This window comes from Chinchilla lanigera, unplaced genomic scaffold, assembly GCF_000276665.1.
Source record: "Chinchilla lanigera isolate Chin_1 unplaced genomic scaffold, ChiLan1.0 scaffold00023, whole genome shotgun sequence".
In the NCBI taxonomy this organism is placed as follows: Eukaryota; Metazoa; Chordata; class Mammalia; order Rodentia; family Chinchillidae; genus Chinchilla; species Chinchilla lanigera.
This window is the reverse complement of record NW_004955424.1, coordinates 11,304,956-11,317,294: the sequence shown is the minus strand read 5'-3', so window position 1 is coordinate 11,317,294 and position 12,339 is coordinate 11,304,956. Positions and strand designations below refer to the sequence as shown.

The following is a 12,339-nucleotide window of genomic DNA, read 5'->3' as shown; positions in this document are numbered from 1 at the left end:
CCCCCGCCGGGTCCAGCCCCCCCAGACCGGAACCGCCGTCGCCCGCGGGGCCCGGGCCGAGTCCACCCGCTGGCTCTGCGCTTGTTTGGCGTCCTCGTACCTTTCACAGGCTAGCGGAGAAAACCCATTCATGTTGAGTTTCTTTTTTACAATAACGATAATATGCTAGCATGAGGCGTATCCCCGCCTCAATCAGGAGGCGGAAAACCGTAGCCTGTACCGTACAGTACAAGTACCACCGCCCAGACCCACAGCTGCGAGTGACTGGCCTCAAACGCAGGTGTAGCTGAACCGAGCGGGATCGCTTTGCCCACCTTCCGTGTTTTCCCTCGTGGAGCGGAGAGAGGACCCAAGAGGCGGCCTAGGGTCTGATTTTAGCTGTCTTTAAGCCTACCTAAGACTTCACACAAGTCATATCTCCACTCAATTTTTTTTTCCTTTTCCTGTCTTTTTTTAGACGGGGTCTCGCTATGTAGTTCAGGCTAGCTTTGTACTCACTATGGAGTCCAAGCTGGGCTTTAACTCGTTTAGCTCCTCCTGCCTCAGCCTCCCTAGTGCTGGGATTACAGGCATGTGCCTCTTCACTCAGTCTTTGGTGTTTTAAACATTTATTGACACACTAGTGCTGATCAGAAAATGAATAAGGTTCCTGATTAAGCACCTTCAACTGTCCAGCCAGTAGTATTTGTTAAGCTTAATATGGTGATATAGTTCTGATTGTGATAAACAAGGTATCATTTTGTGGACTGCAAGAGAGTAAATATACTGCAGCTCATGTGCAGTTCCTTACAGTACTAGTTTGGTCCTCCTCCAACTTTGAAGTTGTATCTGATTTTCTTACTAGTCTGCGTCCAAATCCATCGAGGAATGGATGGTTCTGCTTTTGCTTCTTGGCCAGGAATCGCTTGATTCTGAGTCTTGTAGAAAGACATAGTTAGGCTTGGAAGCAAGTATATGCACTTGATGACGGGCAGAAGGGCTGTTTTGAGCAGGGCATGGTAGCACACATCCGTAATCCCAGCACTCAGGAGGCTGAGGTAGAAGGGTTGCCGTGAGTTCAAGGCCAGCCTCTCTCTACATAAGAGAGTTCAAGGTCAGCCTGCACTATATAGCGAGACCTTGGCTCAAAAAAAGGGGTGTTTTTTAATGCCGTACTGCAACCCAGGGCCTGATGCATATTAGCCAAGCACTGTACCACCCAGCTACAACCCCAACCCTTCAGCCTATAATTCTTTAAGTGAACTTCCAACTCTTTGACTTGCCTGGGCTACAATGAGTGAACAAGAATTCTTTGTTCACTCCTTCAGTGAATGAAAAAAAAAAAAAGAATTGTCTTTGGGCCACATGGAGAATACATAATGTAGGCAACAATGTTTCCCTTTTACTATATTTTTATTATAACATTTAGAAAGGGCAAGTGGCCCACAGGCTGCAAGTTGGACAATAAGGATGGTGCCTGTACTTAGTAGAAGGTGTTTGACTTCCTACAGTCCCAAGAAACAAGAGAAACTTAGGCAAACGATAGCTTAGGTCAACAAAGATGTGGAGAGAGAGACAGTATATGTGCCTCAGGTTCATCTAGAAACCTTAACCTTCCCTTTGATGGTAGGTCAGAAGTGCAACTGAGATCCCAGCACTTTGGGAGGCTGAAGCAGGACTGAGAATTCAAGCCCAGACTGGACAACTTGGTGAGACCTTGTCTCAAAATTAAAAATTAAAAAAGGGCTGGGGATGTAGCTTATTGCACAGGCCTTGGATTCAATCCCTAGTTCTGACAGGGGGAAAAAAGTATTTTCATAAAGAAGCCCATTCCATGCTAAACAACAAAAACCTTATTCTGTACTCTGTGCATGGCTAATGTACATGCTGAGGATTGAGCTCCATGCCTGTCGGGGGCAGTAAGCACACGCTCTACCACTTAGCTACAGCTTCAGCCTGGTTTTGTTTGTTTGTTTTGAGACAGGATCTTACTGTGTAGCCCTGACCAGCCTCAAACTTCAGGCAATCCTCCAGTCTCAGCCTCCTGAGTGCTGGGACTGCAGATGGGCGCCACTATGTCCCCTCAGTCTGTTCTATATCCTTATGTCCCTCTAGCCATTGTCACACCTACCCACAATCATATTTTTATCTTTTAAAAAATATTGTAATTAAATATATATTGTTATATACATCAGATATTAGATGTAGTATTCAAATTTAAATACAAATGATTTCCTTTTTATATTTTTTTCCCAATTTTTTTATTAAGATCACAAATTAGCTGGGTGTGGTGGTGCATGCCTGTAATCCCAGCACTTGGGAGGCTGAGGCAAGAGGATCGCTGTGAGTTTAAGGCCAGCCAGGGGTAGTAAGTGAGTTCACAACCAGCCTGAACTGCATAGTGAAACCCTGTCTCAAAAAACACCAAAAAAAAAAAAAAAAAAAAAAAAAAGAACAAAAACAAAAACCCACTTCATGCAATGTTTTGGCAAACAGGTACAGATTTGAGGTAACCCAGTCATGTGCTTTGGAAAGAAAATTAAGTAGCAAAAACAATTAAGAGAAAGGAGACCAGACATGAGAATGCGGCAGTAATACAAGCAAATGAGTGGGAATAGAGAGATCGTTTTTAGGAGATTTTAGAAATTATAGAACATTTTAAACTCATAAACAAAATATGCGGGAAAGAAAGGGGCCAGAATAACCTTTTTAAAATGTATGGGGAAGGCAGGTGGAAGAGGCAAACATATGTATATGTATGATTATCAATTTTATTTCACACAAAGCATGTTGGAGGAAGTTGGCATAAGTAAACTTACTATAACACACAAGTTGAGAAGAATCAAACAAAAATGCAAGCTTTATGGTACGGAGAATAGGACGTCCCAGGGATAAAGAGAAGAAAAACAAGGGTGAGGGCAATAAGCCTTCACAGTTAGGAAAAGGAAAAGATACAAGAGGGAGAGAGCTTCCACAAGGGGGTGAATTAAGAGTGGAAGAAACTACTAAGAAAGGTAAGGACTGAGAAAACAGCACTAGTTTGGTTAAAAAAAAAAAATTAAAAGGTACGTTGAGTGGTGGAAAAAGCCAAATTCAAAAGAACTGAGCAGTAAGTGATGGTTACAAAGCGGAAAAAAACCCCTGTTTGTCCAGACCCCTCCCACCCCATCTCGCCCCAGCAGCGGTGAAGCTCCCCCGGCCCGCCCGGCCCGCCCCTGCCTCCGGCCCCGGCCCCGGCCCCCTCCCATAGTTACTTGAATGACTAAAGTTCATGTCTTCTCAGGTAAGTGTCCTGGTCTTAGGCCAAAATCAGTGCTTTAGTCTCTTCCTCGCTGTCAGCGCCCAGTACCAGCGCCTGGCTTCTCCCCGCTCTCCGCTTCGCTTCTGGCCTGGACGTGGGAGGCGAAGGCGGCGAACATCTCCTGAGCGGTGAGGTGGGCGCTGCGCATGATCAGGCGGTGCCCGTCCCCTGGCAAGATCCAAACACAGTGCTCAGCCCCGGGGCACTGCGGGGTGGCGGCGCCGCGCCCCTCCCGCCCGTCCGTCCGTCCGCCCGCCCGCGCCCACCGAACAGCACGTCCACGCAGGGCTCGGAGCCGTCGTGCCGCACGTCCGCGATCACCGCGCAGTTCAGATTGGTGGAGCGAACCTTCTCGCTGCTCACCGCCTGGAGGAAGGTCCTGCGGGGGTGCGGGGTGTGAGCGCTCGGGCTGGGGGAAGCCAAAGGCGGAGCCCTTCCCCACCCTCCCCTTTCACCTCTCCCGTACCTCGTCGACTCCACGTTCTTCTCGAAAGGGCAAAACTGAACGCGAACTTGCTTGACCGACCGCAGACCGAGCCGAGCAAGGGCGGCCGCCATGGTGACCTCCGCCCCGGAAGCACTCCGGCGGCGGGGAGTGTTGCTAGGATACGGATGCGGAGGACCGACCTGAGCCTTCTGCCGCCCTCTGCTGCTTCCGGGTAGAGACTCCCAGCCGGTGCTTCCAAACTGCCGCCCTGGGTCCCCAGCCCCAGGGGAGGAAGGCAAGGAGGAAGAGGTGATTTCGTTACAGGATGTGACGGGACCCACAACGGTCAGTAAGTACTACCCATGGTGAAGTCCACTTGTACTGCTGCGAAAACAATAGTGCAAAACGCCTTTGCAAAAACAAAAATAAAAACAAAAAAACGCCTTTGCATCAAAAACACCTGTCTTCTGTAGCTGCAGCCTTTCCCTTTCCGTATCTTTCTGTGCCAGATCTAGGTTAACGCCAGTTTAAATTCTGGTTCCCTTCAAGGAGAGGACACTGCCATAGCAGTGATTATCTGCCTGCCAGGATGTAAATTCTATTCAGGTAACCGAATAACCAAAGCTTAAATGGAAGGTCCCGCAGCCCAATATTCTTAAATGACTGAAAATAGTAATGGAAGGAACACAGGATAACACACCCCTTAGGACTGATCCACGTGCTTATTTCACCTCTGTAGCTCTCCAAGAATTAACCGTTGTTAGCCTGGGTCCTGGGATTTATGAGGAAGCACCATCTAGCTTGTTTTCTATGGTCTTCCCTTTCTCCTGAGATCTAACCCTCTATCCCTGAGATCTTGTCAGAAGAGAGAACTAGGCCTGAGCCCCACACAGATGCTGACCTCCAGGTTACAGGCAATGATTTTGCTCTTTACTGTGGATTACAGGCACTAGAATGATCTTGGAGTCTTTTGTAATTCCAGGCGCTATGCAGTTTATGTATACTTTCTTCTAAACACTCAGGTCTAGGTTTCTTGAAATTGCAGTTCCAAATGTCCATGGTTTTCCATTCAGAGATGAAGAACTCCTAATCCTAGGTCTCTCAGGCTTCAGGACTGGTCCCCAGGCAGCCAAGAAAAGGCAGGGACCAAGGGGCGCGCCGGTGCTGCCTAAGGGCAAGCCAGGCCTGCTGATTTCCTACCAGGTAAGCCTCAAGGCTAGCTCTCCCAATCCCCAGGGTGCTTTGCAACTGGGTTGTCTGGGCTGGGTTGTCTACTCCAGGCTGTAGAGAGGGCTCCAAGTTCTCCAGGCTGTTGAGGCTGCTGCTGGCCAATCCCATGGTCTGGACCTCATTACAAACACCTGGTAAGGCAGGAGTGGAAGTTAAGTGGCTGATAGATGCTAAAACCAGATCAAAGGTAGGTAGGGTGTGGGTCGCTTGAAGCAATTGGCAGCGGGCTGGGGTTGGGTAAAGAAAATGACTCACAGCAACAAAGGGACCTCCTGTGGACTCGCGTTTTGGGCAGAGGCTGTTGCAGTAGACACAGCAAGGCCCCATCTAGCTGCTGGAAGATGCCGAGCATGAGCAGAGTCTGACGAAGCTCCGGGGACAGGTCCCACCGCTCTTCTTCCAGCAACTCCCTGACCACTCCAAAGTCTTGTCTGAGCTGCAGCGCCCCCTGCAGGCTGAATGTCCAGTGCAATATGGCCACCCTACTCCTTCCTCTCCGAACTGCTCCACCGCCACCCATCCCCCGCCTTTTCCCCAGTTCCATTCATCCCCCTGCCACTGGTGCCGTTCCTTCCCACCTGAACCGGATCCTATGCGTAAGGATGTGGTCGAGCCAGGCACCCAGGATGGCTGTCAGCGCCTGACTGAGGGCGAGGGCCTGGGCTTGGGGTGGCAGTTCCTGCACTCCTTGCAACACCGGCTCCAGTACAGTGCGAACCACCAACCCAGCGTACTCACTAGGAACTCGGGGAAGTTCTGGAGGGAGAGAAAAGAAAGGACAGACCATGAGGCTGTGAAGATCCACGGGGTCCCTAAATGGAGTGTTCGGGCGAAGAGGCTAGGATGGCAGGAGGGGAGAGCACAGAAGGTGAAGACCAGAATGGAGGCAGAGGTGTGGGGCAGGATTTGCAAGGACGGGGACACTATCACCCCCGGGAACCCTGGAGGAGAATCTAGGATGAACAGTTACCAGGACAGAGACGCAGCCTCCAGTACCGACCCTGTGGCATGTAAAGCTTGAAGCCCTGTGTGGCTTGTTTATGACATTCTTGGAAAAAAAGACTTAGTGACTCTTCAGGCAGGAGCTGTGGGGATAGGGAGAAAGTAAAAGGGGCCTATTTGTCAGGAACTTTCCAAATTATGATGCTGCGTATACCCGAGGTTTTCATCTTGGTGTCCATAGAACCCCAGAATTGAATGTGTAATTGTGCAGGTCTGGGAATTTTCTGGGTGAGATGCCATAGCTTACACTGAGTTTTCCGATTGGTCTAGACCCAAATTACAGTAGAAATAATTGTCCTAGGGTTACCCTGCTCTCCTCAGCTGGATTCAGTGGATGAAAAAATCTTCAAGGTTCACTTCATTCTATAGGAACTTTAGGGAAAAAAGAGACTACTACCCTCTTAACGTGTAAAAGTACCACCTATGTGCAAAAGCACATGACTGACAGAGGGATGATTTTCAGATGGGCACAAGTTGAGGGAAAAGGAGGAATCATAATAATCTACAAAAAGCAAGCGGGAACTGTATGCAGATCAGACACATTCACTATTGTAATGTTCTGGGATTCAGCAACCTCTGGAATGTCCTTACATTAAATATTCTTGACAGCCTACTACTATTTCTCCAGAGCAATAGAATTCATGAATCCAGAAAAGGCCTATATGCTGGGTTTGTTTGGGGGGCTTGTTTAGTAGGTGTATTATCCCAAAAGAGAAGACAGCAATAAAGAGGATTTCTGCTGAGTAACCCATCTTGGAGGAGAGGAACCCCAAGAAATGGGGTATATGGTGGCAGCTCTTTAAAGAAAATGTGGATGCCAGGGGATCTAAAGAAAGAAAAGAAGACCAGACATAGTGGCACATCACTGTTATCCTAGCACTCTGAGAGGCTGAAGCAGGAGGATTGCGAGATGGCTCTCAGCCTAGGCAATTTAGCAACTTAGAACTTGTCTCTAAATAAACAAACAGGCTGGGATGTAACTCAGTGTGAAGGCCCTGGGTTCAGTCCCTGGGAGGGAGAGTGAGAGTGAGAGTGAGAGAGAGAGAGAGAGAAAGCAAGCCAGAGGGGCCAGGTATGGGATAGAGCCCATGTGGCTCCTGGTACATCTGACAACAGCCTATCTAAGTCGGAACTCTTCTGTTTTCCAGCAAACCAGATTCCCCTTCTCTTTATATATTATATAAAGGAAATTACCCTTTGCTCTTTTATCTTTGGACTTGGGGATACGAAGTACATAGTAAAAGGCTCCCCAACCCATTCTGAGATCTTAGCAGCAAGCTGGGGCACAAACATACAGCATCTGTTCTTCTTTCTCATCCCAGGGTTATATGTGCTAAAGCAGACAGAGCAGACACTCAAAAATACAATCACCAGCCAGAGGAGCAAGGCTTGTGCAGTGCTTTGCGGGTGTTCGGTCCACAGAGGGAGCACTCTATCCCTATCCTTTTTGCTCTGTTAACTACCAAGAGCTGAACGCTTCTCATCCCATGTCTTCCCACTTCCCCTCTAAAATGCTCCTATAGCTAGATCAAACTTCTGTCACCATCTTCAGTGTGCCCCTTCTGCTACCGTAATAGCTCCTCACCACTCATGAGACACAGCCCCATTCTGTGGGCTGGAGTCCAATGCCCTCCCCAACTGGATGCCAACTCACTTCTTACTCCAAGCCCCACACCTTCCCAGCATAGTCTGCTCTGGTCAGGCCATCTCCCTTTTACTCTCCAAAGATTATGAACAGCACACCTCCGATAATCACTGCTGTTCCACTGAAGCTGCCCAGCCACCAACTCGAGCCCTAGGTCCCATGTGGAACCTTCTGTTTACGGCCCATGCCTACCCTGGTCTTCCTTCCTAAGGGCTCCCATGACCACTACTGCCTGCCCTACTCATGGTGTGCCTGCTCTTGGGCATGCTGAATAAGGAGAAAGCAGTGGTTGAGGTGGAAATGCCCGAGAGGCAAATGCAGATGCTGGAGTAGAACTCTGGTAGCCAGAAAAACTAAACGATGGGAATTCATACATCAAGACACTATGGGTATGCCGGGTGTGGTGGCGCACGCCTGTAATCCCAGCACTCGGGAGGCTGAGGCAGGAGGATCGTTGCAAGTTCGAGACCAGCCTGGGCTACAAGATGAGTTCAAGGCCAGCCTGAACTGCATAGCGAGACCCTGTCTCAAAAAGACAAAAAAAAAAAAAAAAAGAAAAAAAAAAAAGAAAAAGGACACTATGGGTAATCAGAAATGTAGAAGAAAGGGGAAGAGGGTCGACATGAACTCTACAGTCATGTCTCCGTTCAGGGCAAAGAGGAGAAAACTGGGTAGGAAGAGAAAAACAGAAAGACATGTTCCATGGTAGGAGTAGATAATGTGCAAAATGGGGCAAAATTAAAATAGAAGTTTAATGGCTTCATTCGTAAATATAGAAGCTCCTAGGAGAAACAGCCAAGTATGGCAAAAGTTACCAGTCTAAAACAGGAATCCAAAGTGGGGCTGGGGGCAAATAAAGTGCTCTTTTTTCCACTGGCTGCCTTATACTAATCTAGGAGCTGGGTGTGGTGGCGCACACCTGTAAACCTAAGGCAGAAGGATCGGAATTTAAGCTCAGCCTGTACAACTTAACAAGATCCTGCCTCAAAATAAAAAAGGGCCGGGGCATTGTTTCTCTGGTGTGAGAAACCAAAAGTGTAAATGAGGACCAAAATGTATAATAGATATTAGGAAATCGGAAGAAAATGTTCAAAGGAACTAGGAAGGGGAGAGGGGGAAAGGAAAGAAGGGAAAAGAAATAATGAGAAAAAAAAAGAAAAATGGAAACAAAGCTTTTGTAAATAAGGAGGGGAAGAGGGGTTGAAGGGAGGGTAGGGGAATGGGGAAAAAAAGAATCATGATGTATCATGTACACATAGAAATTCCCTATGATGAAAAAGGTCATTATGTATACCTAAAATGTATTAGAAACTTAATTAAAAAGTAAAATAAAAAGGGCTATGGCTCAGTGTGAAGGCGATGGGTTTAATCCCCAGTACCAAAAGGAAAAAAAAAAAAAAAAAAACATGGTTTAACAATTTCACTTTGTGTGTGTGTGTGTGTATGAGTGTGTGGAAGGGGGTTGGTAGGGATTGAATCCATGGTCTTGTGCATAATAGGCAAACACTGTAACACTGAGCTACACCCCCAGCCCCTTTTGATTTTTTATTTTGAGACAGGGTCTCCTCCTCCTGTGTCAGCATTTCAAATACTAGAATTACAGATGGGAGGCACCTTACCTAACCTATTTCTCTTTTTACACTATGGACATATATTACTTTAATAAGAACACATATTATACTTTTAAAGAGAAACACTTTAAAGGAAGAAACACTGTACTGAACACTGGTAAGAAAAAAGAAGCAATTATTTATCCCGATTTCTCTTTACAAAATTTACCTCTCTTTACAAAATTTATCCAAATCATTAGTGAGGGTAGGTTTCTCTTTATAGGAGTTATCCAACTAATAAATGAAAAAGGAGTGATAGAGGTGGAATGTCACCCTTTTGCCACCTCTAATGAAATAATGAGTCTAGACAGTGACTGTCTGCAGCTATTAATATCACCAAATCGGAGTCTGATGTTATTGGAAAGGTCTATAAATGCAACGAAATTGACCATCAGTTGATAATATTTAAAGCCATGGTGGTGGGAATATGGGGTCTACTCTACCTTCTCTCTACAACTGTATATGTTTAAAATTTCCTACAGTAAGAAGTTAAAGAGGGGGTTGGGGGTGTAGCTCAGTGGCACAGCGCCTGCCTGGCAAGCTTGTGGTCCTGAGTTGGATTCTCAGTATCAAAAAAAAAAAAAAGAGGAAGAAGAAAGTTAAAGAGGCTGGGGACGTACCTTGGTGGTGGACTGCTTGCCTAGTGTATGTGAGGCCCCAGGTTCAATCCCCAGCAACACATACATGCACGTGCTAACACACACACACACACATACACACACACACACACACACACACACACAAAACAAAAAAACTAACAAAGCAAGAAAAAATAAATCTAGTGAAGACTTCAAGGATTGCAAGACACTGAGATGTTTCACTCTGCCCTTCCCCCTAGGTTGGCAGAGAACAGGGTCTTAAGCTGCTACTGTGAGGACCCCTCCCTGTTCTCCTCACCTGCATCTGTGCAGTCAGCTTCTGGATCTCCAGGCCTAGCTGCTGCTCCACTTCCAGAGTTAAGTTTTCCTCTGAAGTCAGACTGGATAAAGCTTCGGCCTCATTCAATAGAGGCTATGGGTGGAAACAGGAAGTGAGGGCTTGGTGTAGCCTAAACCGTCCCCATCCCCGCTTCCCAGCCACTCACAGGTAAGTGCTTCTGGATCAGGAGCAGGAAGGAATCTGGGGCCCATGCTGCCAGGTGCTGCTGAGTTCTGCCCACCAACCAGAGCAAGGTGATCTGCAGGGTACAGAGCCCTAGGGCAACAGGTGCTGGGCCTGGAAGCAGAGTAGCAGAGCATCTTACAGGTCATGGAGCACCTCTGGGAGGAAGCAGACTTCAGAGTAGAGTGGGAACAAAAAGGTATCTTCAGCTGTTTTTCCCAGCCCACAGCTCACCTGGAGGCTGACAGAGGATCAATCCTGACCTGCATTCTTGGAGGGTGTCTAAGAGTGGGGCAAAAAGCTGCTCCAACAGTTCAGTAGTATGAGAGTGCGAGGCAGGGCTGCTCTGATCCCCAAGGGCTGCCGATGCCAAGGCCTGGCAGAAACCTGAAGATGAGGGGTACACTCTGATACAGGAGGGGCAACCTGGGTCCTGTCTCACCCCAAAGGAGACTCTTCTCACCTTGGTCCCAGCTCCGGATAAGAGAATGATGAAGTAGGTTGTGGCACAAAGAAGCCAGCTCCTTCACACACTCCTGAGGCAGGGATGCTAGAGAGAGAAATAACCCTGGAGCCTGAGCATAAGGTCTCCCTCTCCACAGCCCCTCCCCACTCAGAGAAGGGTCCTCCACAACTCAAGACTGGGGAGAAAAGCAAAACTTGGCCCTGAAAGGCCAGAAGCGGTATTCTGAGCCCAGGGCCTGTTCATTCAAACAGACTGCTTCTGACATCAGGCTGGCAAGTGAGGGAGCAGACTGGAGAGAAGCAGAGGACTGGGGCCCTCCCGAAGGCCCACCCAGGTCCAGTCACTCACCCTGAACCAGCGCCTCGCTAAGTTGTTGCGCCACTGCCCTGTGTCCCCTCCAGGGTCCTAGATTTAGGTCCAGCCTCTGTGCGCAGGCTGCCCACAGAAGCGTCCAATACCGACTCCAGAGGGCTCCGGCTCCTCCAAGCCCCAGCCCACTGTTGCCAGAACCGGCCACCCCCCCTACTAGGCCCAGCAACCCCGGCAGCAGCTCCCGCTCCTCCTGACACCGCCTGCGGAGCTCGTCCGGCAAGCACAGTCCCCTGAGTGCCTCATCCAGCCGACTTGCCACCTGGCAACCCCGCTCCCCTGTTAGGAGACGAAGCACGCGGTCTGCAGGGAAAGGGCGCGCTGCCCCTGGGATGTGGCTCATGGCTTTTCCCTGCAGCCTGTGGTAGACGGGAAGCGACAGCAGCAGCTCTGCGAGCTGGGACGTCAGGCTCAGACTGGAGGGATCCCGGCCCAGAGCGCGAAGCTGCATCTCGATGGCAGCATCCAGGCGCTGGGCCGCTAGTCCGATGGGCCGCGCTAGAAGCAGCGGCTCCAGAGAGTTCCGGTGGCTGATTCGCACGGCGGCTTCTCGGGAAGGGTGCAGCTGCAGGTCGCGGCACAGCTGGGGCAGGGGGCCTGGGCCGTGGGCGGGCGCGCTGGGGGTCAGGGTCCCCAGGAGGCGCACGACCGCCTGCAAGCGGCGGGCGCAGTCCCGGGCCTGAAGGAGCTGCTCCCGCTCGCGGAGCAGCCGCAGCAGCACCTGCCGGAGACGCCGCAGCGCGGGAGGGATCGGGGTGCCGCCTGCGGGCTCCCGCCTCCAATCCGCCTCGCCGGCATCGCGGTCCTCGTTTGCCAACGCGGGCCACCACGGCGGCCCTCCCGGAGCTCCGCCGGGCCGGAGGTCCAGGCCGAGGATGCTGGCGGCGAACGGCGGCCCCTGCCGGCCAGGACCCTCTCGGGGGAGAAAGCCCGTCCACCTTCCCTCCCACTGCTCCTCCCCGGTGCCCCCGGCTTGCGCCCACAGCGGGGACAGGCCACCAGAGCGAGACGCCTGGGCCATGGAGCAGCGAGCAGGGAACGAACCTAGCGATCCCCGCCGCCCCGCACCTCCCAACGCCTGCCGTAGCTCGGTCTCCGCCCCGTACCGAGAGCCGTCCCTCACGCAGGAGCCGCGGAGACCGTCATGGCCTCTCTCGCGCTCCGTAGTCGACGGCATATGCCCCTAACAAAGATGCCCGCCCACTGTAG

General features: G+C 50.1%; 2 protein-coding genes across 2 annotated transcripts; both read right to left on the bottom strand.

Moving 5' to 3' along the window:
• Positions 1-2,730: 2,730 nt before the first annotated feature.
• Mrpl53 (mitochondrial ribosomal protein L53) lies at positions 2,731-4,517 on the bottom strand. The gene is made up of 3 exons (XM_005385501.2): positions 3,747-4,517; positions 3,547-3,659; positions 2,731-3,448 (listed from the first exon to the last, which is right to left on the bottom strand). Exons 1-3 carry the CDS (start codon positions 3,836-3,838, stop codon positions 3,315-3,317), a joined length of 339 nt encoding a protein of 112 aa, XP_005385558.1. The 5' UTR covers positions 3,839-4,517; the 3' UTR covers positions 2,731-3,314.
• A 98-nt stretch (positions 4,518-4,615) lies between these two features.
• On the bottom strand, positions 4,616-12,327 carry Ccdc142 (coiled-coil domain containing 142). The gene is made up of 9 exons (XM_005385496.2): positions 11,110-12,327; positions 10,759-10,845; positions 10,530-10,682; positions 10,279-10,409; positions 10,092-10,205; positions 5,908-6,022; positions 5,516-5,693; positions 5,193-5,392; positions 4,616-5,068 (listed from the first exon to the last, which is right to left on the bottom strand). The coding sequence occupies exons 1-9, from the start codon at positions 12,305-12,307 to the stop codon at positions 4,809-4,811; spliced, it is 2,436 nt and encodes an 811-aa protein (XP_005385553.1). The 5' UTR covers positions 12,308-12,327; the 3' UTR covers positions 4,616-4,808.
• Between the last annotated feature and the right edge of the window lie 12 nt (positions 12,328-12,339).

Bases quoted from the DNA above. Each gene is read 5' to 3' on its own strand.
- Mrpl53 (XM_005385501.2), bottom strand. From the start codon at position 3,838: ATGGCGGCCGCCCTTGCTCGGCTCGGTCTGCGGTCGGTCAAGCAAGTT. The intron at 3,660-3,746 runs GTACGGGAGAGG...GCACCCCCGCAG, and splicing joins AAGAACGTGGAGTCGACGAG to GACCTTCCTCCAGGCGGTGA. The intron at 3,449-3,546 runs GTGGGCGCGGGC...GGATCTTGCCAG, and splicing joins CTGCGTGGACGTGCTGTTCG to GGGACGGGCACCGCCTGATC.
- Ccdc142 (XM_005385496.2), bottom strand. From the start codon at position 12,307: ATGCCGTCGACTACGGAGCGCGAGAGAGGCCATGACGGTCTCCGCGGC. The intron at 10,846-11,109 runs GTGAGTGACTGG...TTCTCTCTCTAG, and splicing joins TAGCGAGGCGCTGGTTCAGG to CATCCCTGCCTCAGGAGTGT. The intron at 5,069-5,192 runs GTGAGTCATTTT...CTGCCTTACCAG, and splicing joins CAGGAGGTCCCTTTGTTGCT to GTGTTTGTAATGAGGTCCAG.